This window comes from Gigantopelta aegis, chromosome 3, assembly GCF_016097555.1.
Source record: "Gigantopelta aegis isolate Gae_Host chromosome 3, Gae_host_genome, whole genome shotgun sequence".
Taxonomy (NCBI): Eukaryota; Metazoa; Mollusca; class Gastropoda; order Neomphalida; family Peltospiridae; genus Gigantopelta; species Gigantopelta aegis.
Genome location: NC_054701.1, coordinates 57,541,115 through 57,564,730, shown reverse-complemented (window position 1 = coordinate 57,564,730; position 23,616 = coordinate 57,541,115). Strand labels below are relative to the sequence as shown.

General features: G+C 38.0%; 1 protein-coding gene across 1 annotated transcript; it reads right to left on the bottom strand.

Moving 5' to 3' along the window:
• Positions 1–2,498: 2,498 nt before the first annotated feature.
• Positions 2,499–21,765, bottom strand: LOC121368312 (transmembrane protein 211-like). The gene is made up of 2 exons (XM_041492992.1): positions 20,558–21,765; positions 2,499–4,856 (listed from the first exon to the last, which is right to left on the bottom strand). Exons 1-2 carry the CDS (start codon positions 20,919–20,921, stop codon positions 4,642–4,644), a joined length of 579 nt encoding a protein of 192 aa, XP_041348926.1. The 5' UTR covers positions 20,922–21,765; the 3' UTR covers positions 2,499–4,641.
• Positions 21,766–23,616: the final 1,851 nt, after the last annotated feature.

Here is a 23,616-nt window from a genome sequence, read left to right as displayed (position 1 = left end):
TTGTCAACAGTAGTAAAAATGTTAAAAACTAAAATGGGCTCATTATCGACCCATTCATAAATAATGCGCCTACAAACTGAATTACGCATACGCGCAAACAAAATGTAGTTCCCATTATGCAAATACCTGAAGCATAACAACTTCACAATATTACACATAAATAAAAAATAAAAAATAAAAATATTAAGAATAATAAAGAAATCAAACACATTGATCGTGTTTAGCACGTAACTCTATGGATATACAGAAATGGTATAATATGATAGAATGTTTCAAGCCCTGTACTAAAGATGGCTAATTGAGTTCAGTGGGGATTAATTTCCCATCCTAACCAGTGCCCAGTGACTGCGGTATGTGCTGTCCTGTGAGACTATTATTTCTCGCAGTATTGAATAAATTGACTAATGTTTAGCGCTACACCAGTATGCAATGTGTTTAAATATTACTAAAGAATTGTGTTTGTTTCCCCTATTTTCAAAAGGTGTAAATATTACTGCAAGGTGCCATTTGAGTATCACAATATGAACATTCAACCAAATAAATTAGTACATGTATTTATTACAAAAGGACCGGCCTCGGTGGCGTCGTGGTTAGCCATCGGTCTACAGGCTGGTAGGTACTGGGTTCGGATCCCAGTCGAGGCATGGGTTTTTTAATCCAAATACCGACTCCAAACCGTGAGTGAGTGCTCCGCAAGGCTCAATGGGTAGGTGTAAACCACTTGCACCGACCAGTGATCCATAACTGGTTCAACAAAGGCCATGGTTTGTGCTATCCTGCCTGTGGGAAGCGCAAATAAAAGATCCCTTGCTGCCTGTCGTAAAAGAGTAGCCTATGTGGCAACAGCGGGTTTCCTCTCAAAATCTGTGTGGTCCTTAACCATATGTCTGACGCCATATAACCGTAAATAAAATGTGTTGAGTGCGTCGTTAAATAAAACATTTCTTTCTCTTTTTTTTATTACAATAGAAGTCACTTCGTTTACTAAAAAATAAAAGGTATAAATTAGAATACGCATATAAATCCAGGCGCATGTGTGTGTGTGTGTGTGGGGGGGGGGGGGGGGGGGGTGTCAAAACTCGGCCCTTGCTTCAAGCGTATTTAATTGGGGTTTTTTTTAAATGTATTTTTTTTGGGGGGTAGCATGACCCGCCCCTCTTAAAAACATCGCTCGCCACAGTCTAGACCCCACTCAAGACACGCACCTGAGACCTAAAGGTTTAGCATGTCAAATCAGATAGAGACATTTTCCGATGAGATATTTTTGATTCAAACATATTACATTACTTATTAGCAAGAAAGAAAAAAAGAAATGTTTTATTTAACGACGCACTCAACACATTTTATTTACGGTTATATGGCGTACGACATATGGTTAAGGACCACACAGAGTTTGAGAGGAAAGCCGCTGTCGCCACTACATGGGCTACTCTTTCCGATTAGCAGCAAATGATCTTTTATTTGCGCTTCCCACAGGCAGCATAGCACAAACCATGGCCTTTGTTGAACCAGTTATGGATCACTGGTTGGTGCAAGTGGTTTACACCTACCCATTGAGCCTTGCGGAGCACTCACTCAGGGCTTCGAGTTCCTATCTGGATTAAAAATCCCATGCCTCGACTGGGATCCGAACCCAATACCTACCAGCCTGTTGACCGATGGCCTAACCACGATGCCACCGAGGCCGGTTTATTAGCAAGAAGTCAATATTATAGTTAACGAGGAACTACTCATAATGCTGAAGACAAAACGTAGTTAACCCATTAGCTGAAGGAAGGAAGGAAATGTTTTTATTTAACGACGCACCCAACACATTTTATTTACGGTTATATGGCGTCAGACATATGGTTAAGGACTACACAGATATTGAGAGAGGATACCCGCTGTCGCCACTTCATGGGCTACTCTTTTTCGATTAGCAGCATGGGATCTTTTATATGCACCATCCCACAGACAGGGTAGTACATACCACGGCCTTTGATATACCAGTCGTGGTGCACTGGCTGGAACGAGAAATAGTCCAATGGGCCCACCGACTGGGATCGATCCCAGACCGATCAAGCGAGCGCTTTACCACTGGGCTACGTCCCACCCCCTCCCCATTAACTGTGGCTCTTGTTTATATTCTGCTTTACGACATTACTACAAACTATTTCTTTGGTAAAGCTTTCGCCTGGGGTTCTCGAGTTGTAGGATCTAACTTCATCGGTGTGTGTGTGTGTGGAGAGGGTGGGGGGGGGGGGGGGGGGCTGTCCCAGCCAGTACCCCACGGCTGGTGTATATCAAAAACTGGTGTGCGCTCTCCTGTAAGTGGGGAAGTGTATATACAATCCTTGGCTGTTAATAGAAAAATGTAGCAGGGTTCATCCAGAGATAACGTATTAAAATGACCAAACGTTTAACATCCAATAGCCAATGATTAATCATTCAGTGTGCTCTAGTGGAGTCGTTCAACAAAACAAGCATTTGACTTTAAATAAAAAGATAAAGCACAAAAATCGTATAATTTTCTTTATTTTTCTTTCATAAATACACAATACGTGATTGATTGATAAATAAATAAATAGAAGTGTGACAAAATATTCATTTGCAACGTAATGTACACACACGCATAAACCAAAAATATATTAGTAAAGGCAAATTATATATAATTCACGCACCCACTTTTTGTGTTTTTCACTCACACCAAGACGAAATGGTAGCATTAAAAGCAATTGAGAACTACATGAAAGAAAATGTACAGCCATGTTACGCACGGACAAACAGCTGTACCACCTAATTTAGCCTGTTCTACAGTTTTTAATAGAATTTGCTTAACACGTCACAAGGTGGCAAGTGTTGGTTCCACAAGCCAGGATAAGATATTGATATGGCGTACAGTCGTGGCATCCCATCATTCATCCACTTACGTAATGATGAGGCGCCCACGTTTGAGAACTACAAAAAAAAAAGAACATGTACAGCCATGTTACACACGGACAAACGGCTATACCACCTAATTTAGTCTGTTCTACAGTTTCTAATAGAATTTGCTTAACACGTCACAAGTGTTGGTTCCACAAGCCACGGTCAGATATTGATATGGCGTACAGTCGTGGCATCCCATCATTCATCCACTTACATAATGATGAGGCACCCATGTTGTTTTTATTTTCACTTCACAAATATGTACACAATAAGCAACCATCATGGTAAATGATCGTCAGAAATTCGGGTTAATACAAGCTGCAAGCAATCGACTGCCAATAGAACTGTAGAGAGTGCTCTAAAACTATCGATAATTCAGGAGAACTGCCAACAGAACTGCAGAGAGTACTCTAAAACTATCGATAATTCAGGAGAACTGTCAACAGTACACTCTAGTCCTGGCTCTGGAAGGTAGAAAGCGTACTTAACCTTGAAGTGTTACCCAAACGTTTTCTGAAGACCTTGTCATATAGAACCAGAATGTTTAAGTTAACTCTCTAAAAGAGTCATGTACACGAACTACACCCCCAACCCCAGAGCCTACAGTACTAGAAATATCGATATTATAACAGAACTGTCAATAGTACAATAGAACTATCTATAATTCAGGAAAACTGTCGATAGTACACAAGAACTATCGACATTATAGGAGCACTGTCGACATGTCACTAGAACTGTCGACAGGTGTTACTATCGATAACATAAGAGAACTGTCAACAATACATCAGAACTATCAATATTACACGAAAACTGTCGGCATTACACCAGAAATATGGATATTATTCTAGAACTGTCGACAATACATTTGACATTTCCACATTACACAAGAACTGTCGACATTACACTAGACATATCAACATTACAGTCCTGATAAATGTTGATAGTGCATAATAATTGGCGAAATAAGACCAGGATTGTCGACAATACTTCATAACTACTAGTATATCCTAAATTAGAACATGTGCATGCAAAATAGTTCAGTTGTTCATTGCTATTTCCATGTAGTATATATCTCCTGGCAACTGGTCCAAGATTTCTTTTATGCCCTGTGATACTGTAATTAATTGTCATAAATAAGAGTAATTATTGCAGTGTATCGAAAATTATTAATTAATTATAAAATATGTTGATGCTGATTTACAATAAGCAATGTTTGTATACAATGAAAAACAATTCAATCGGAATTCCAACGTCCACTTCAAAATAAAATGTAAAATCAGTTTCGTGCCACGTTAATGACTGATCTCCATTTCAGTTGTATATTCCAAATACGGTGGATTGTGTAAATCATACCCTTGAATCATATATTTTGTAAATATTCCATTTCATAAAGTAAACATGTTCTTAAACAGTTTATGTAAAAGAACTGATCGTCAATCCAAACTTAAATCGGCTTGTTCTTATTTGTTTATTCTAACACAAACACACATATCAATATAATGAAAGAGAAAATGGAACAAATGTATTACAATTTTATTATTATTATTACGATCAAATTTAATGTGTGAACACATGCATAGCACGTCATAATAAGTTTCTGTTTTCAGCAGCAATATCCATTGTAACTAAGTGGACAGTAACTAGTACCACTATCTCTCCATGATGTCATCTTTCTGGTATGTGAATGGAATAGAACATTTTGAGCTACGGTAACGGTTGTTTTCGTTCGTCGGGCTAAGAGAATATTTCATTTGTCTTCATATCCGTATACTGGCACAAAAACGGACAAAACATTGACAGCGCAGTTCCCATAATTCCTAGCATGTAGCTCCAGCCAATCACGCAGTGTCCCGAGTTGTAAGCGGAAGCGGTCTCACCACAGTAGTGCCGGAAGAAGTTCGACCCAAGGCCCAAGGGATAAATGAGCAGCCCAGCTATCATTATTAGAACTGAAAATAAAATGAAATATAGTGAATCATTATATTTTAAAATAATAAAATTTGGTGATTTTTATTACTTAGTATTATAATAAAATTGTAATTGTGAAAGCTTTTCTTATTTTCGGAAAGGTTACAAAAAAAGATAAAGCAGATTTTTTTTATTGAAAACATATATATATATATATATAAACACACGCGCGCGCGCACACGCACGCACACACACACACACACACACACACACACACACACACACACACACACACACACACACACAAGGATTCGGCACAAGTTATCCAGATAAAGTTGTGTTGAATAAAGTTCAATAATAATGGTATAATTATGCATTTCTTAAAGGACAGTACACCTATCGTTCACGAAACAACACATATATAATTACGTGTTTTACTAAAAGAAGCTGTATCGTTTCATATGTTCGGGTCAAACAATTTGGCCAGAGATCATACGAATCCCATTTGGCTATATGGCAGAGCTATACACTTAAACAAATAATAATATAAAAGAGAACAAAACAAATGAAGCAAATAAAAAGGTAAAATGTCTGTACATGGGGGAAATACAAGGTTTCCTTACACAAAACATCGGGGAAATAAGGTTACAACTGATTTACATGTTATCAATAATGTAAAATAAATCATTCTTAATATTAGCAATGCATTATTGATAAACAGTACTACTTCTTTCTCTTTCCTTTATTTTAAAGCAAGTTTTCTTTGAATGCAGTATTTATTTTATAAAAAGGGTTTCTTAACTTGGAAAACGAATGCTCAGTTATTTTGTATATGTACTTACACGTCCAATAAAATATGTTTTCAATCAAACTGAGGTTATTTCTTGCAGCTATGAGAAGAAAATTGTTTATTTCTGGAATTCGTTTAATACTAACAACCTGTCGATCATTATGCTCCAGTGATGAGCTCACTTATAATAAGTTATTTCCCTTGTCAGCAGACGAAACACGCAGTTAGCGCCAGACGATCCATTTAGTAATGAAAACAACATACAAAAAATACCTGCATACGAGAAATTACCTCTGAAAACTCATAATTTACGTCATGTCATGCGTACCATCAAACTGGCTTGGCTTGTATTTCCGCTGTTTTTAATGAAGGTGTGTTGAAAGTTTCCTTTAACGAGTTACTATTAATCATCGGCTATTGGATGTCAAACATATGATAATTCTAACATATATTCTTGGAGTAATCCCGAAGTTAAACTGGGGAAGGGCGTAGCCCAGTAGTAAAACGCTCGCTTGGTGCGCGGTCGGTTTGGGATCGATCTCCGTAGGTGGGTATTTCTCGTTCCAGTCAGTGCATCACGACTGGTATATCGAAGGTCGTGGTATGTGCTATCCTGTCTGTAGGATGGTGCACATAAAAAATCCCTTGCTACTAATGCCAAAATGTAGCGGGTTTCCTTCCTAAGACTATATGTTAAAATTACCAAATGTTTGACATCCAATAGCCGAGGATGAATATATCAATGTGCCCTAGTGGTGTCGCTAAACAAGACAAACTTTTAAACTTTTAGAGTAAACCCGCTACGTTTCTCCGTAAACATCAAGGGATCATTTTATATGCACTTTCCCACAGACAGGGCAGAATATATCACGGCCTTTGATATACCAGTCGTGGTGCACTGGGGGAGGGGGGGGGGGGGGGGGGTAGAGAATGAATCCACCGATAAGACTTGATCCTGCGACCAAAGTACCTCAAGCGAGCTAGATCCCGTGCGCGAATGGAGCAAACACAACTGACTGGGAGTTGCTTCCCTCTACTTAGCAAATTTAAAATATCGGGGATATTTTTTAAGCTTGTCGTTCAAGATTTATTTTGTTAATAATGATGCAAGTATTTCAATCGGGATTTTGTGAGTACGGTAGGTTATACATTTTTGGTTTGTGTGTCCATTTGTTGCACTATTTCGGTTGAGAAACGGTTGAAATACGTTTTGAATACAGGCTATATATAGGGTATGTAACAAGATCCGGACGTGGAAAGAACCATACTTTCTACGTCCTTCCGGACTAACATATATAGTAACCACACGTTTTTGGTGTTCATACATTGATCATAAACAACCGGAAGATAATTAAATAAAAATACATTTATGTACTCATGTTATTATATATGATGTGTGATTGTTTTCATTGTCATAAATAAAGAATTTAAAACCCGATACAAGTAATTTTCATGCTTTCTGAATAAACCCACAGGTAACAGGAATACTAAAAAAAAAGAGTTTAGATTTTACCAGTGGGTGTCGTAATATACATGCATAGTTTAGATAACTACCTTCACATGTGTTTGTCTATATTAAGTATATAATTATGTTCAGTTACAATGTTTTTTAATCCACACTGGGAGATGCTTTTTGAAAGACATGAGCAATAGTTGGCCGCTTGCCACATCCTTCAATCATCAGAGGGAAATAAGAAAACCTGACTACGTGATGGATTCGGAATGTTTGTCTTTATAAAAGTAACAACGAAACATTTCAACACGATTTTTTGAAGAACATGTGAAGAAAAAAAATGGCAAAGTAAAAAAAAGAAGAAGAATGTTATTAAGTACATCAAAAACACGCTTCTGTCGTCTTCTTTCAAACCACCGACATACTTTAGCATATTTCGAGATTTCTCTTTTTTCTTATGCTAATAATCAGACTACCAACTGTTACGACGGGGTTGGCCAACTCGCTGATCTCGACTGTCTGAGCGCTCTTACAACTCGATTCTCGTTGTATACAACTCCTACGGCCGATTAGTTGTTAATCTGAGCGCATCTATCGTAAATTACACCACACCTATCAAGTTGGCCAACTTCGTAGTGACAGTTGATATTATGAGCCTAGCATTACAAATAAGGTTTATTTAGAATAACCTTACATATGAAACTTTTCTTGAATATTTAATACTCATTGTAAACATGTGATCACTAGGCAGACCGTTATTTATTTATGGAAAAGGATAAAAGAAATAGCATCGGTAGAGAATGGCATCCTTGAAGCTGAAAAGGGAAGAGTCCATTTAACAAAACTTAAAATTATAAGTAATGAAAATAGTTTATACAACCAGGCTCAATCTCTAGTGGGTTGTTCTCAGCCTCTAGTGGAGGGGGGGGGGGGGCAAGTAATATTGTTTACCTTTATGTATATAGAGTAGGAAAAAAACCCATACATTTTCGTGGCACAGACCACCCACCCACCCACACATTTCCCCGCGCCCACCATTCCGCAACCTCACCCCGGTTCCTACAAGCCTGACAAGGACAAATAAAAACTCTACGAAAGCTATATTATATGATGATTGTGGTTTTAAAAAAACAACAACTATGACACCCAATAGCCGGAGGCGACACGTAGTCCAGTGGTAAAGCGTTCGCTTGAGGTCGGTTTGGGATCGATCCCCGTCGGTGGGCCATTGGGCTATTTCTCGCTCCAGCCAGTGCACCACGACTGGTACATCAAAGCCCGTGGTGTGTGCTATCCTGTCTATGGGATGGTGCATATAAAAGATCCCTTGCTGCTCCGCAAGGCTCAATGTGTAGGTGTAAACCACTTGCACCGACCAGTGATCCATAACTGGTTCAACAAAGGCCATGCTTTGTGCTATCCTGCTTGTGGGAAGCGCAAATAAAAGATCCCTTGCTGCTAATCTGAAAGAGTAGCAAATGTAGTGGCGACAGCGGGTTTCCTCTCAAAATATGTGTGGTACTTAACCATATGTCTGACGCCATATAACCTTAAATAAAATGTGTTGAGTGCGTCGTTAAATAAAACAGTTCCTTCCTTCTTCCCAATATTTTGTCGTTAATCATTAAAAAAAATACAAAAAAACACACAAAAAACCCACCCCACAGAAATGTGAATAAAGATGTATATACATGTACTAGTATGTTCTTTGATCTTGTTTTGTGATCAACCACTTAAAGTTTATTCTGCTGATAACGTGTTGCGGAATTCTTCTCCACTTGACGAAATAGCTCGCTGAGAGCTGGAAAGCCGTGTAATTGAAGGAGAAGATTTAAGCGGACTCCTGCGGTTTCGCAGAACGTTAACACCGAACGCGTGAACAGTCAACTGCGAAAAAACGCCCACCGCGAAGACCCGTTAATGAAGTGTACAAATGTTCTCAAGCATTTTATTATAACCACAAATACTCTCCGCAGTTTTACCAGGAGATGAAAGATGTAATGGTGCTGTCTTTAATTACCCAGATGGTATTATCGTTGTTCACTGATGCTAGTAATTTACTTAATTACAAACGTATGGCAGTATTCCATATTCGAAAGTATCGTTCAGACTCCAACTTCTGTCACATTGAGCTGGATAACAGGTGGCCACATCGCGATAGGTTTAGATATAAGCAAGATACACACACACACACACACACACACACACACACACGTATATATATTTCTTATGGGAAATGATTTCCACTGCAACAAAATAGCAGCTTTATGTATAAAAAATGACAATGATATAGAACCAAAAATAATTTTAGGTCTATTTATGTCTATAAATATATATAATATAATATACAAAATACCTTCCTCTAAATTAGTAATAATGTAGTATACTGACAAAGGTATTGGGAACAAATTGTCCAACCAGTTTCCACCAGACAGGACTGCACTACTCATTATATTTTTACAGGCTTTTTACTTAGGAAAAACGAGAGGAGGGATTGTTTTGTTTGTGTTTCGTGGGATTTGGTTTGTTTTTTCCATTAGCAAAGTACATTAAATTATAAGGATGCTCTACTTCCAGCTAATCATTTATTTAACCCGTGTTGTCCACTAAGGTTATTAAAACAATCCAAGACAAAATGTGATTTGAACTAAAAGATATCTCCTCATGTTGGAAACAATTATTCTACGAGCGAAGATCAACTCAACCAAACGTGTCCAAAAAGATGGATCAAGGAACCAAAGGTCAGGTCAGGTCACGTCATAGGGTTTTACGTGCACATTCGGAACAAGCTGTTGTAGCTCACGCCTGTTCTGGGCGCAGGTGCTGGCGGCGGCTGACTCCTCTGTCCAGGTCAAGAAAAGAGTCAGGGTGGGTGGAAGAGGGGATCGCCCGCGCTGTTCAGTGCAAGGGAGCGCCAGCAGCCCGACCGAAATCGGTAGAGGGCGAGGGCAAGTTCGGTGCTATTGAATTTCGAATATCCCGTAGGATTAAAGGGACATTCCCGAGTTTGCTGCATTGTAAGATGTTTCCGACTAATAAAATACTTCTGCGATTAAACTTGCATATTAAATATATTTTCTTGTTTAGAATATCAGTGTCTGTATATTCAATGTGTTTCTGGTCGTCTTAATATTTGTAAAAAGCCCAAACTGGATTTTGTCTTCAAATAATTTCGTACGTACAAAAAAAATTTATTTTTGGAAATATAATGAAATTTAACCTAGTACAAATATTAGAACGATCAGAAACATGTTTAATATACAGCCACTAATATTTTATGCAGAAAAATATATTTGATATGTAATTACAATCGTTAAAAGTCTTTATTAGTCTGTAACATTTTAAAACGTGCAGCAAACACAGGAATGTCCCTTTAAGTCAAAAAAGGAAAGTAGCGCGCAATTTCTTGCAGGAATTTTGGCGCATTTTTGAACGGTTCATCGAAAGAAAAAAAAGGAGATACATGTTAATTTGAACTTAGTTTGCCGAGAGTAGCTCAAGGAATCAAACAAATCGTCTCTGGTATACCGCCTACATCTGTGGTTCATTCCTCGATGATGTGAGGGGTTTTGTATGCATCAATGACCCAACGAGCTTAGCCGGTAGGAGCTTCGGCTTCTAATAAACTGTGGTCACACTTACACAAGTTAAACTGGTTTAACTACACTGGTTTAGCTAAAACACTTTTGGTTGGAAATGACGAGCGTTCACGTGTTTAAAGCGGAAGTGTAGTTTTTCGCACTTGCGCCGGACATTAAAACAACAATTGATTATGGCGGCCATGGCCACCACGTGGCATATTGAGAATGTCTCCAATCTTGCAAATATTCTCTATGATGTCTAGTATGTGTGTGAAAAGTCTCATGTTTTTTTTTTTTCAAAAAGTGCACGATTCGGTCATTTTTGTGAACGTATCCTCTGGACTACTACAAGTTTGTTAGGCCATTGCTAGTGCACTTACTGCTTAATCTGACTGTGACGTCACTGTTACTACCGTCTTATATTAGTTCCACTAAAACAGTTTGCGTTCGCACTTACATTTAAACTGTTTTAGTTATATCAGCTTAACTAAACCACATACTGGAGTGTTTTGGCTATACCGTTATAATGAAAATGCCTCGTTCACACTTACATTTTAAACTTGTTTAGTTATACCAGTTTAGTTAAACTAGTTTAAAGTGTACGTGTGAGTGCGGCTTTAGGGACACCCAACCTAGGTTGGTCGATGGGTAGACTGATATGAACCAATGGTGAGGAAAGCCTAAAAGAAATCTTGAGTGCAACCGTTAGTGGTTTTAGGCCTTAATTAAGGTTACACACCACCATTAATTACTCCATGCAGTTCAATACAATTTCTATGTCAGAATATATTCTGTGAAAAATACAACACTGTCGAGAGGGTCATGTGACTACTAATTTTAGGGAGTGCTCTCAACTGACAAGTACTGTGTACAAAATCAACATAGGTCGAAATTGTTCAGTTAACAATCACCATGCCCAAGTACAACCTCGTGTTGCTGTTATACAAGTTGCACTATACCACTTGCACAGTTGTTATCAGTTAGTGCTAAATATAACAAGTAACTTCATACCAATGGGTTATTTAAATACCACAGGGGTCAACCTACGTGTACCATGGGCGTCGATCGGTGGGGGACAGGGGGGACGCGTCCCCCTCACTTTTCAACGGCGGGGGACAATCTATATAAATGCCCCCCCCCACTTTTTCCTTTATCACACACACACACACACACACACACACACACACACACACACACACACACACACACGCGCGCACACACACACACACACACACACACACACACACACACACACACACACTAACACGTTCCCCCACTTTTAAAGCCGGATTGACGCCCATGACGTGTACTCATCAAAGCAAGATTTCAAAAAGCATATCAGAATTTTGTAGTATTTTTGCTATGAGGAACTATTTCCTAAACAGGACTATAATATCCTGCTACAAGAAGTAACAACACGACAAATGGTGGTGTGTTGCCTTGAGGTAACAGAACACAATATAAGTACCCATCAACAGCTATTATGATTACACTTGTGGCAGAATACAGCCTATAAACATGTAATTTAAGCACGGTAATACATCTAGTTATTCCGTATTGACAGGTGCTAGCAACATTCAATGCCCACTACAACAGGTTATACTACATGCCTTCCATCAACGGTTAAATAATTAATCATCATAATTGCACAGTAAAATTTGCATGCCGTTCATTTATTACTTAAGTAAAGTGTGTGTTTTATTTAACGAAACCACTAAAGCACATTGATTTATTAATCATCGGCTATTGGATGTCAAACATTTGATAATTCTGAAATACTTAGTCTTAGAGAGGAAACACGTTTCCATTAGTAGCAAGGCATATTTAACATGCACCATCCCACAGACACAACAGCACATACCACGGCCTTTGATATACCAGTCGTGGTGCACTGGCTGAAAAGAAAAATAGCCCAGTGGGTCCACAGACGGGGATCGCGCATCAGGCAAACGCTTTACCACAGGGCTACGTCCCACGCCTTTATTTACTATTAATGAAATCTGTTACTACGACAACGTATCATATTAGGTTAAGTGGCTCTCGGCCATGGGGAATGGCTCGTATCATTCGGCTTTAACACCTGGTTTGTTATAACACATAATAACGTAAACACACATATATTCTTCGAACAAAGTAGGGGAACTTTACAATTGCCAATATTGTAAGGTATATTAGCTGTGGGGAATGGTTCTGTGATAATAATGAATTAATTGTGCAAACATTACAACCGGTAGTTCAATAATACAGAAGGTTTTATGACCACCAAAAATCTTGAAGGACGATTGGGTTGAGAAGTGAAATTTGAAAGTTGACGGGGTGTTTTATCAGTAAATCACAAATTCAAACAATAAAAATGACTAAAACAAAACAATAACAACTGTATGATCAACAGAATGCAAAGATTGACAGAAATAATGTTCCACAGTAATTAATAGACCTTCCTGGAAATTGGCAAAATCGAGAATGACACCCCACATACGTGTAAGGGGCAACTGCGTGATGCATGTGCAAACTATGGAATGTGTTTCGGTGTGTTGATAAACAGACCTGAACGTTCTTTACTAGGATCTCTGTGGTCAAAATGTATGTTCGGTCTAATAGTTGATATTAACATTAATATTTCAGGTTCCCCCACTTTTTTTGAAGATAACGTAAACTGTCAATTGCGAAAAACAAGTCGTTAATGATTTCTTCTTTTTTGACAGAGTTCCTCTAGCAATTACTCATCTGTGCGTGTGTCTGTGTTTGCTCACCGACTCTCCATGTGTCTCCGATACATTAGTCCTGACAACTGGTAATTTAAACTGGTAAATGTAAGGTCTTGAATCCATTTTGTCTCACACACTGTGTAAGCAATACTATCTGATAAAAGAGTAATTCAACACTGGGCCTCTTCCGCCATACGATCATATCACCAATCTCCGGAAATCATTATTCCGCTTTTTGTTTGCTTGGAATCAATTAATGATATTTTTATGCAGATACTACTAAACTGAATTTGCTGAAAGCTAGTTTCTAGCAACATAACAGGAATTTGGTGAGGTTCTGTTTGTGTGTGTGTGTGTGTGTGTGTGTGTGTGTGTGTGTGTGTATGAGTGTATGTGCGTGTGTGCGTGTATGCATGTATGTCTGTCTGTGTGTGTGTGTGTGTGTGTGTGTGAGAGTGTAATTTTATTTTTATTTTTTGTTGACTGTTTGGCTGATTATTAATAAAAAGTATTTATTACAAAACAAAATTTAATAATTGCTATTTTAAAATCTTATCTTAACATTCATTCTTTCTTTCTTTCATTCCTTCTTTCTGTTTTTCCCTCTAAATCTTTTTTCTTTCTTCTAACTACACTGTTAACCCCTATATTACATAATTTTTTAATATATCCATGTTTAATTATACAGTTGTAATTGTAATGTATTATATGTATTCATATTGTTTATATTAACACGACTGTAAGGTAGTAATATCATGAGTCCCCAGCCCTAACACTACCATATATATTTCTGGGGTTAATAAACTTTTAAATAATAAAATAAATGCATAAATGTGCACGAGTGGTGTCGTTAAACAAAACAAGCTTTGTATTGCTGTTTTATTTATATTCTCACCAGTGTTATCACACTTTGTATTGCTGTTTTATTTATATTCTCACCAGTGTTATCACATTTTGTATTGCTGTTTTATTTATATTCTCACCAGTGTTATCACACTTTGTATTGCTGTTTTATTTATATTCTCACCAGTGTTATCACACTTTGTATTGCTGTTTTATTTATATTCTCACCAGTGTTATCACATTTTGCACGTAAAAGTAAAACAATATTTTTTTTTTCAAAAACATTTTTCCTTTTTTTAAAAGTCAAACTGAAATTATTAATACAGAACACTTCAAATATGTAACGGTACGAGCTACTTTTTTTAAAGTATTGTCTTCATTTTATTGTGTACTTGATTAATATTAGCGAGTGCTAATAAATGGCTATTTTATTCAACACACCACAGCATGCGATGCGGCTGTGCAGTTTCTTCCATACATTGTGCAAAGGCCTAATCTGTGGCAGGATTTAATTGTAAAATGTATTTTAATGTTTTGTATTTGTGTGTGTGTGTGTGTGTGTGTGTGTGTGTGTGTGTGTGTGTGTGTGTGTATGTGTGTGTAAGAGAGAGAGAGAGTTGTTTTTTGTTGGTCTTTTTTCTTCTTTTAATGTTTGTTTTTTTTTCGTTTTTGATTTTTAAAAAATATTTTGTTTTAGAGGGGTGGAGGTCCATTACACAGTTTCGAATCAGAATTTACATAATAATAATATAGTGACTCTTATTTTTATGCATATACAAATGACCAGTATTTAAAATGAATATAACCAAGTGCTTGAAATATACTTTGTAAAAATGCTTTAAAAAAAACAACATATAATCATTAACGTATGAATATTTGTCACATTTATATATTATCGCGACCTTTCTTTTCCGTCAACCAGTAAACAAAAACGTCTTGATGTCATCACTCCCACCGGAAATTGTGTCTGGGTTTGTTTTCTCTATTATATTACGCAAACCCCATCCAGCTTATTCAGTTAATGCTACTGCGACTGATTGTTTTAAATGGCAGACACATTATGTTTGTGTTGCCTAGCATCGATGCCTACAAATAGTCTTTGACATTTATTTGTCGAACGTTCTCTTGCAATAAAGACCTTAAAGGGACATTTCTGAATTTGCTGCAATTTTTTAGATGTTATCGACTAACAGAGACTTTTTGATGACTGTAATTACATATCAAATATATTTTTTCTGCATAAAATATTAGTAGCTGTATATTAAACGTGTTTCTGATCGTTTCTAATATTTGTACTAGGTTAAATTTTATTTTATTTCCTAAAACAAAATATTTTTTCGTACGTCATATCATATTTGGGCTTCTTACAAATATTAAGACGACCAGAAACACACTGATATTCTAAACAAGAAAATATATTTAATATGTAAGTTTAATCGAAGAAATATTTATTAGTCGTAAGCATCTTACAATGCAGCAAACTCGGGAAAGTCCCTTTAATGGTAGTTCTGCATTTGATTTTACTACATTTGTGCTTTTTACCATTTGTGACACCCAATAGCCGATCTGTATTTTTGTGCTGAGGTGTCGTTAAACATTCATTCATTCATTCATTCATTCATTTTTTTCTTTCGAATCCTATTCAGTTCTGCATATTCATTTTTAACTCAAGACTGGTAACTTCTTACCCATTAGAAACATACATTTTTTTTAATTTTCAAAGTCTGTATTCGTAATGTTATTATCACTGTCAAAATTCTGGCAGTTATGTTTTTATATGTTTTTATATTTTGGTTATGAATTTTCTTAATTTTTTTAACTTCCGATGTGTTATTTGGTTGGCTACAATGCAAGCTTTAATTTGAAACATATGACCGACTTTCAAGGATCTTTTATGATATTTAAACATTCATTTTTCTTAAAGGTACTCAAACGTGTATCTAATGCTAACGGGCAATTTCCACCTAATGGACACTGCAAAAATCCCTTTATTAACACTTCATTATAGTCCATGAGAACATGTTGATGCAGTTGGTCTGGTGGAATGTAAATGAATCACATGACTTCAGAGGCTTGTGGCCAAAACAAGAATTTGCACATCATTCGCGTGCTTGCCTTGCATTCTCTAGACCATTTGAGTGTCTAAACGCCACGATGAATCTCCTATTGCACGGAGCCGATGCGCAAACCACTTCTGACAAGAATGTCGTGGTCGGATTGCATTTCTCCATGCCATCTTAACGCATAGCCAGCGGTGATCCTTAAACATGGTTTACGCGTGTTTGGGTAATCCTCGACTCGAATAAAGCTTTAACTTGAAGATCAAAGATAACAACTGGAGCCTACCACCTCATGAATCGTGTTACACGCTATATGTGTGGTTTACAACATAGATTAATCTGCACTTAATGCTACTGTTTTGTTTAACGACGCCACTAGAGCACATTGATTTATTTATCGTCGGCTATTGGATGTCAAACATTTGGTAATTCTGACATACAGTTTTAGAAAGGAAACCTGCTACATTTTTCCATCAGTAGCAAGGGATCTTTTACAAGCATCATCCCATAGAGATAATAACACATACCACAGCCTTTGATATACCAGTCATGGTGTATGGCTGGAATGAGAAATAGCCCAGTGGGACCATCAACGGGGATCGACCTTAGACCGACAAAACATCAATCGAGCGCTTTGCGACTGTTCAGTAGATTACAGACTTGCAACTACCGTGTGCTAGATACTCATTAAGCAATGCACCTGAGAGTCGTGAAAACAAAATATCCTTTTTCTATTATTAATTACAGTGACTGTTTACTGTTTTGTAGCGTGTCATCTGTCAACATAAACATGAATATTTAGTCCATTGAAATACTTAGCCAGTAACAATTCTCTCTCTCTCTCTCTCTCTCTCTCTCTCTCTCTCTCTCTCTCTCTCTCTCTCTCTCTCTCTCTCTCTATATATATATATATATATATCACTCTTACTCTCTCTATGTGTGTGTGTGTGTGTGTGTCTATGTGTACGCGCGTGCGTGTACGCGTGTGTGCGTGCGTGTAAATAATTCCTGTTTGGCTTGATGTAAAAATAAAAATGGAAAATTGTACTGGGAAAAACAAAGACGAGTTACATTTATAATCAATTTGTAAAAACATTTGTCAATACATGTAATACAGTGTGTGTGTGTGTGTGTGTGTGTGTGTGTGTGTGTGTGTGTGTGTTCTTGTCTCTCTCTCTCTCTCTTTCTTTTGATCGTAGTTAGATATCTATTTTGAATATATGTAGGATTAAAAAAAAATCGAGAAAGAATAATTTTAAACTCAATGAGTAGAAGACATTGTTCACTGAGGGAAACTATTGCTGTATACCAGATACCGTGGTATGTGCTGTCTTGTATATGAAAAGTGCATATAATACATCCCTTCCTACTAATAAAAAATATAGCGGATTTCCTTTAAAACTGTCAAAATTAGCAAATGTTTGACACCCAATAGCCGATTATTGATAAATCAATGTGCTCTGGTGGTGTGGTTAAACAACACATTGTATTGCTGTTTTATTTATATCTTGACCAGTATTTTCACATTTTGCATATACAAACAAAAAAAATCCTTTGTTTTTACGTCAAGTCAAACTGAAATGATTAATAAATAAAAAAACAAAACATTTCAAATATTGTTTAAAAAACCCACGTTGAAGGCAAACTATTATCTTTGTTTTATTGTGGACTGAACAGTATTGACGAGTGCCAGTAAATGGCTCCTTCATTCAACACATCACGGCATGCGATTCAGCGATGTAATTTCGTCAGTGATATTATATACATTATGTATAAGCTGTGGCTTGCAGTTCCTGAAGGATTTAATTATATAAAAAAAAAATGTTTTTTTTAATTAATCTTTTTTTTTTTTTGGGGGGGGGGGGGGGTATAGATGGCGCACACTGTTAAATAAAAGCTTTGCATGCTATTTTGGGACTGCAAATGAGAACGACAAAATCATCAGTTAATTCACGTCCGTATCTCTGCACTAGACAGTATCAAAGGATGTTGCCGTGACTGCCCGCACGAATCACTGTCAGCTGCGTCATCTGTATAAAAGCACACCCAACAACAACACATCAGACTGGCGTCGATGGTGTCGTGTTTAAACCATCGGACATAAGACTTGTAGGTACTGGGTTCGCAGCCCGGTACCGGCTCCCACCCAGAGCGAATTTTAACGAGTCAATGGGTAGGTGTAAGACCACTACACACACACTCTCTCTCTCTCTCTCTCTCTCTCTCTCTCTCTCTCTCTCTCTCTCTCTCTCTCTCTCTCTCTCTCTCTCTCTCTCTCCCACTAACAACTGACCCTCTGTCCAGCCCAGATAGCTGAGGTGTGTGCCCAGAACAGCGTGCTTGAACTTTAATTGGTTATAAGCAGGAAAATATTTTGAAATGAAACACATCGGTCTGTGGTAGGATGACTGCCATTGTCACGTGAGTTCAAGACAAATCTCGACCTGTACAACACCTGTTTTAATGGAGATTTAGACAGGTGTGATTGCACGCACTCAACACATTACTATCAAAGAAAGAAATGTTTTATTTAACGTCGCACTCAACACAGTTTATTTTACGGTTATATGGCGTCAGACATATTATGGTTAAGGACCGCACAGAGATTGAGATAGGAAACCCCGCTACTCTTTTCGATTAGCAGCAATGGATCTTTTGTATGCACCATCCCAGAGACAGGATAACACATACCACGGTCTTTGATATACCAGTCGTGGTGCACTGGCTGGAACGAGAAATAGCCCAATGGGCCCACCAACGGGGATCGATCCCAGAAATTACTATCAAAACAGGGATTATATCAGGTGTTCGTAAAAGGTGTTATTCCAATCCTGCCAACTGACACTGAACCATTATTTAACCACAGACACATTTTGAAACAGTATTTAAAAGCTTCGTCAGTGAAACTTAATGTATATTAACCGACTGACCTTAATCTGGATATCTTTTCTGTTCTGGACGGAGGAGCCGGTCTAGGCCGGTACCTGTGCCCAGGACAGGCGTGCGCTACAATAGTTTGCTCTGAGTGTGCACGTTAAACACTCTGACATGACCTGACCTGACCTGACCTAACCTGGGTATGTTTATACAATTTTATACGATTGTTTACAGGCTATAATCTGAAGGCCACATTTTGAATATTTATTTTATCATTTGTTTTTAATTATTTATTAATTTTTTGGCATTTTGTCTTTATTTTATTTTCATTTCATTTCTTTCTTTTTGTTCTTCTTTGTTTTGGATGTTGATGTCATTGGTTGTTTGTCGTTGGGTATTTTGACGGTGGGGTGGGGTGGTCGTATAGATTCAAGAAGATTTGTCGGTCGAGTCTGCCCATCTTGTTCCAACCATTGTTCCACGACTTGTATATAAAAAAAAGACCCCGTAATTATAGGATATTAAACGAGCTTTCATTTCGTAACATGTTTATGTACCGAGTGAAATAATTTTCAACTGTCACGAGCTTTAGCGAGTAACAATGAAAATTATTTCACGAGGGACATAAACATGATACGAAATGGTAGCGAGTTTAATATCCTATTTATTACCCATAATCGATCTTAATTTATATCACTCAACTCGTTTCGTTGACGTTCCTGTAAGGTTGTAGTGCGCTAATTGATGACGGCATCATTTGACGTCAAAAATGTTACGTCCCACTTGGCATTAATATGTACCAAGATATTTGTAACCATATGGGTAATAATATATGTTATTTTATCTGTGGGGAGTGGATATAGGGTAAATGTGCTTAAATAAAAGAAAACTCGTGACTTTTAAAGTGAATTAAGACACTGGATTTAAACTAATGCATCATTTGTCAGTATATGACAACAGGAACTGTTCATTATAAAATAAATGCGCAAGTGTCCTGTCACTGACAGTAGCCTGTGTTTTAAAATGCAGTTTGCAGTAGTTCCAACGCGTTAAATTTTTTGCCTCAGTATATATTAATTTATTGAGAATAGAGAATATTTGCACTGTTTAATACGCTCACATATCATTACCAATCAGAACTGCAATTACTTCTACTCCGTACGCCCTAAATATTTGCATCAGTCTATGGCAGGGTAGTTCTTGATTTAGTGTTGCGTGTTCGAAACCTTCGCGGTATATGAGCACGTTAAACTAGTACCCAGGACCCAGGTATAATGTGTGTCAACCTTGTGTAAAATGTCGGGTATTCTCTGTTAGTCAAACTGACCACAAACGGGTGTTCGTAAGTTAATAACGCTAGCACCGAATGTGACAAATAATTTCTATTATAACTTCAGCCTATATTTTATATATCGGGGTTAATTTGTTACCTGAAATGATCTGTGTGTACCCTGCCACCCTGGTTGTACGCTTCCGGTAGTCAACTGGAACGCAGACGACACATGTCGCAAATAGTGCTCCCAGGGACAGCAGGCCACACCCACCGCCATAGAGGACACACGCAGCCTGCCACGCCCCGGACGGAATACTCCCAAGGTTGAAATTCCCGCCGTACGATCCACACACCTCCTGAGCGTAAAAGAAGCGGGTGTCGCCGAAACAAAAACTGATGATTCCAAACGAATGGGTGAAGTGTTCGTGCAGAAACCAAAACGGCTGCAAGAAACTAAACGTGCACGTTCCCGCCACCAGAATTGAAAGCAGAACCCATATTACAAGTATGGGGGAAGGCATCGCCCATCTTTAAGAGAAAACAAGCCTCGAAGAAGACATTATTGTTTTTGTGTAAACCAGAAACATGTTCAGGTTCAGTTTTGAAATATTGCTCACGCTTAGTTTAAACGGTCGTCTCGTGGACGTCATTGTCTCAGTTAAAACAAGTGTGTCCCAAAAGTCCTCCGCCTTATTACCAATCTATTACCAGTCTCTGCTAATGTCGTTTACATCCCGCAGCTTACGCAAGTTAGATTATGAGATCTTAACCCGTTGCCAATGCAACTTCAAGTTGGGATCATGTTGTCGCACTGTGACCATCAGTCATTCGTTCTAAGTGGTTTTGGCTTGAGTTTCAAAGTCGTTACGCAACTCGTCCGTCGCCTGTATACCTCATTGAATATATATTGGTTTGCAAAAACTCCGGACAACATAGGGGAAAAAGTACCATCCGCGAAATCCATCTGATGCCATTAAATGTTCTTGGACATGGCGAAATCGCTTCTCTTCTTCCAATAACGGTTTTATGCGTTTGTTAATGACACGCGGAGATGAGCGTTTTCAATTGACCCGCCCAACTTGCTAACTGCCGATGTTGAGTAACTCTGCGAACAAACCGCAGTTCCGTATATGCATGATGCTCGGGCTCTCCTGCAATTACCATCACGGGATACATGTCACAAAATCAATAGTGACCAGGCCGCTTGGCAATTCCTGTCCGACTCAGGTAATGCCGTTTGGCTTCGTGGTGCGTGAAGGCTTCTTGCCAGTGTCAGCCCGTGCTAGTGGCGCGTGCGCTTGATACGTGTGTGGTTCCTGCTACTAGTGTTTGCCGTTTCTTTGTAAATGGATTCTTCATTGTCATATTGAACCCTCTGGCCCGGCGCTCCTCATCACGAAACCATATGGAAATTGTTGTTGTATGGAAAGCGATAGCCGCTCTCTGCACTCGTCAATCATCGGCGAAGTAGCACCCCAGAGATCAGCCGCAATAAAGTAGTTTTAGTTGGGTTTTTTATTATTATTATTATTCTCGTGGTTCTATATTCTTCAGGATGTAAATCCCACATACCAAACCGATATGGTACGTTAATTAAGTATCGAGTAGCACAGCTGTAGGTTGCTACAAATCGAGGATTTCAAATGAAGCAACTTGAGTTGTTACTTTTAAAAGCCACATAATGATATATCCATTATACCTTTCTTTTCTTTTGGAATGACATACGTGTATTTAATTTTTTTATCAGTATTTAGATCTGAAAAGAAATAAATATAAATGATTAGTACGGTGCGTTTTTGTCATTTGAAAATTGTAGTGGAGGGACGTAGACCAGTGGTAAAGCGCTCGGCTAATTGCGCTCGATTCCCGTCAGTTGTCCCATTGGGCTGTTTCTCGTTCTGACTGGTTTACAAAAGGCCATAATGCGTGCTATCTTGTCTGTGGGATGGTGTATATAAAAGATCCCGTCCTAGGACGAAGGAGACAGCGAAAGTCGACACCATAACAGGCGTGTGCTACAACAGCTTGTTCTATGTTTGACATCCAATAGCCGATGATAAATAAATCAATGTGCTCTAGTGGTGTCGTTACACAAAACACACTTTAAAAAGAATTCTACAGTGTTACATAATCTGACCTTTGGGAAAAGAAATATGAAGCCTGGTAAGATGTATTGTGTGCAGACAATAGGTTTTAAAAGACAATGTGTTTTTTTTATATCTCAAATACATATACAGTAATATTACATCATATTATGTTATGGCTTACTAAACTATTTAAAGATGTTCTTTGGGTTTCACAAAAAAAAAAACCTTCGTATCCAGACTAATGACACATTTATCCACGTTTACATTCATCATTACTTGTATGTATCAATGGCATTTTACAGTGGTCTGTTATAGAGAGAGAGAGAGAGAGAGAGAGAGAGAGAGAGAGAGAGAGAGAGAGAGAGAGAGAGAGAGAGAGAGAGAGAGAGAGAGAGAGAGAGAGAGAGAGAGAGAGAGAGAGAGAGAGAACGAGTAAGAATCATTTAATGGTTCAAACTCATTCGCTACGCTGTCTGTTTGTGCCTAGTGTAGTGGCTTGGCTATCTTTCAAAACACACTGTAGAGTAGAGCTACTTTCGACAACAGGTACACATACATAGCCATAGTTGATTGGGAAACCTGAGAAAGCTACAATTGTGTGTCCTATCTGCAAACTGTCCGTAGTGTCGAGTGCTGTTGCTCCCGTGTCCCTGAATGATTAGTTACGAATAGAAAGACGGTTATATATTTGTACGAATGAATACGAATACATATTGGTTACGAATACATGTATATGGGTGCGCATGTATATATGAAATTCACTCGGCCTGTTTTTTTTACAGAAGAGGGCCCCGTTCCACGAAACGATCTTAACGTTAAGATCACCTCAAGTGCATAAGGTAGTTATAAACTTAAGGTAATCTTAGCGCTAGGATCGTTTCGTGGAACTGGGTCCAGTATTTTTGCGGACTACGCAGTATTGATTAATTGTATAGACATGCATTCGGACGACGCGTCTAATTAGGCCATAAATATAGAATACTGTTTTCTATCTCTTCTCTTTTCTCGTTTCGTTCAAACAGAGCAGGATAATCTGATATCTTAAGACAGTAACCAGTTATTTTATTTATCCTGCAATCCACATAAATCGAAAAATTAATGAAATGAAGCGGTTTATTTCACAACTTTA

Coding starts and splice junctions, on each gene's coding strand:
- LOC121368312 (XM_041492992.1), bottom strand. CDS start 20,921: ATGCCTTCCCCCATACTTGTAATATGGGTTCTGCTTTCAATTCTGGTG. Junction 4,857..20,557: donor GTACACACAGATCATTTCAG/GTAACAAATTAA, acceptor TTTTATTTTCAG/TTCTAATAATGATAGCTGGG.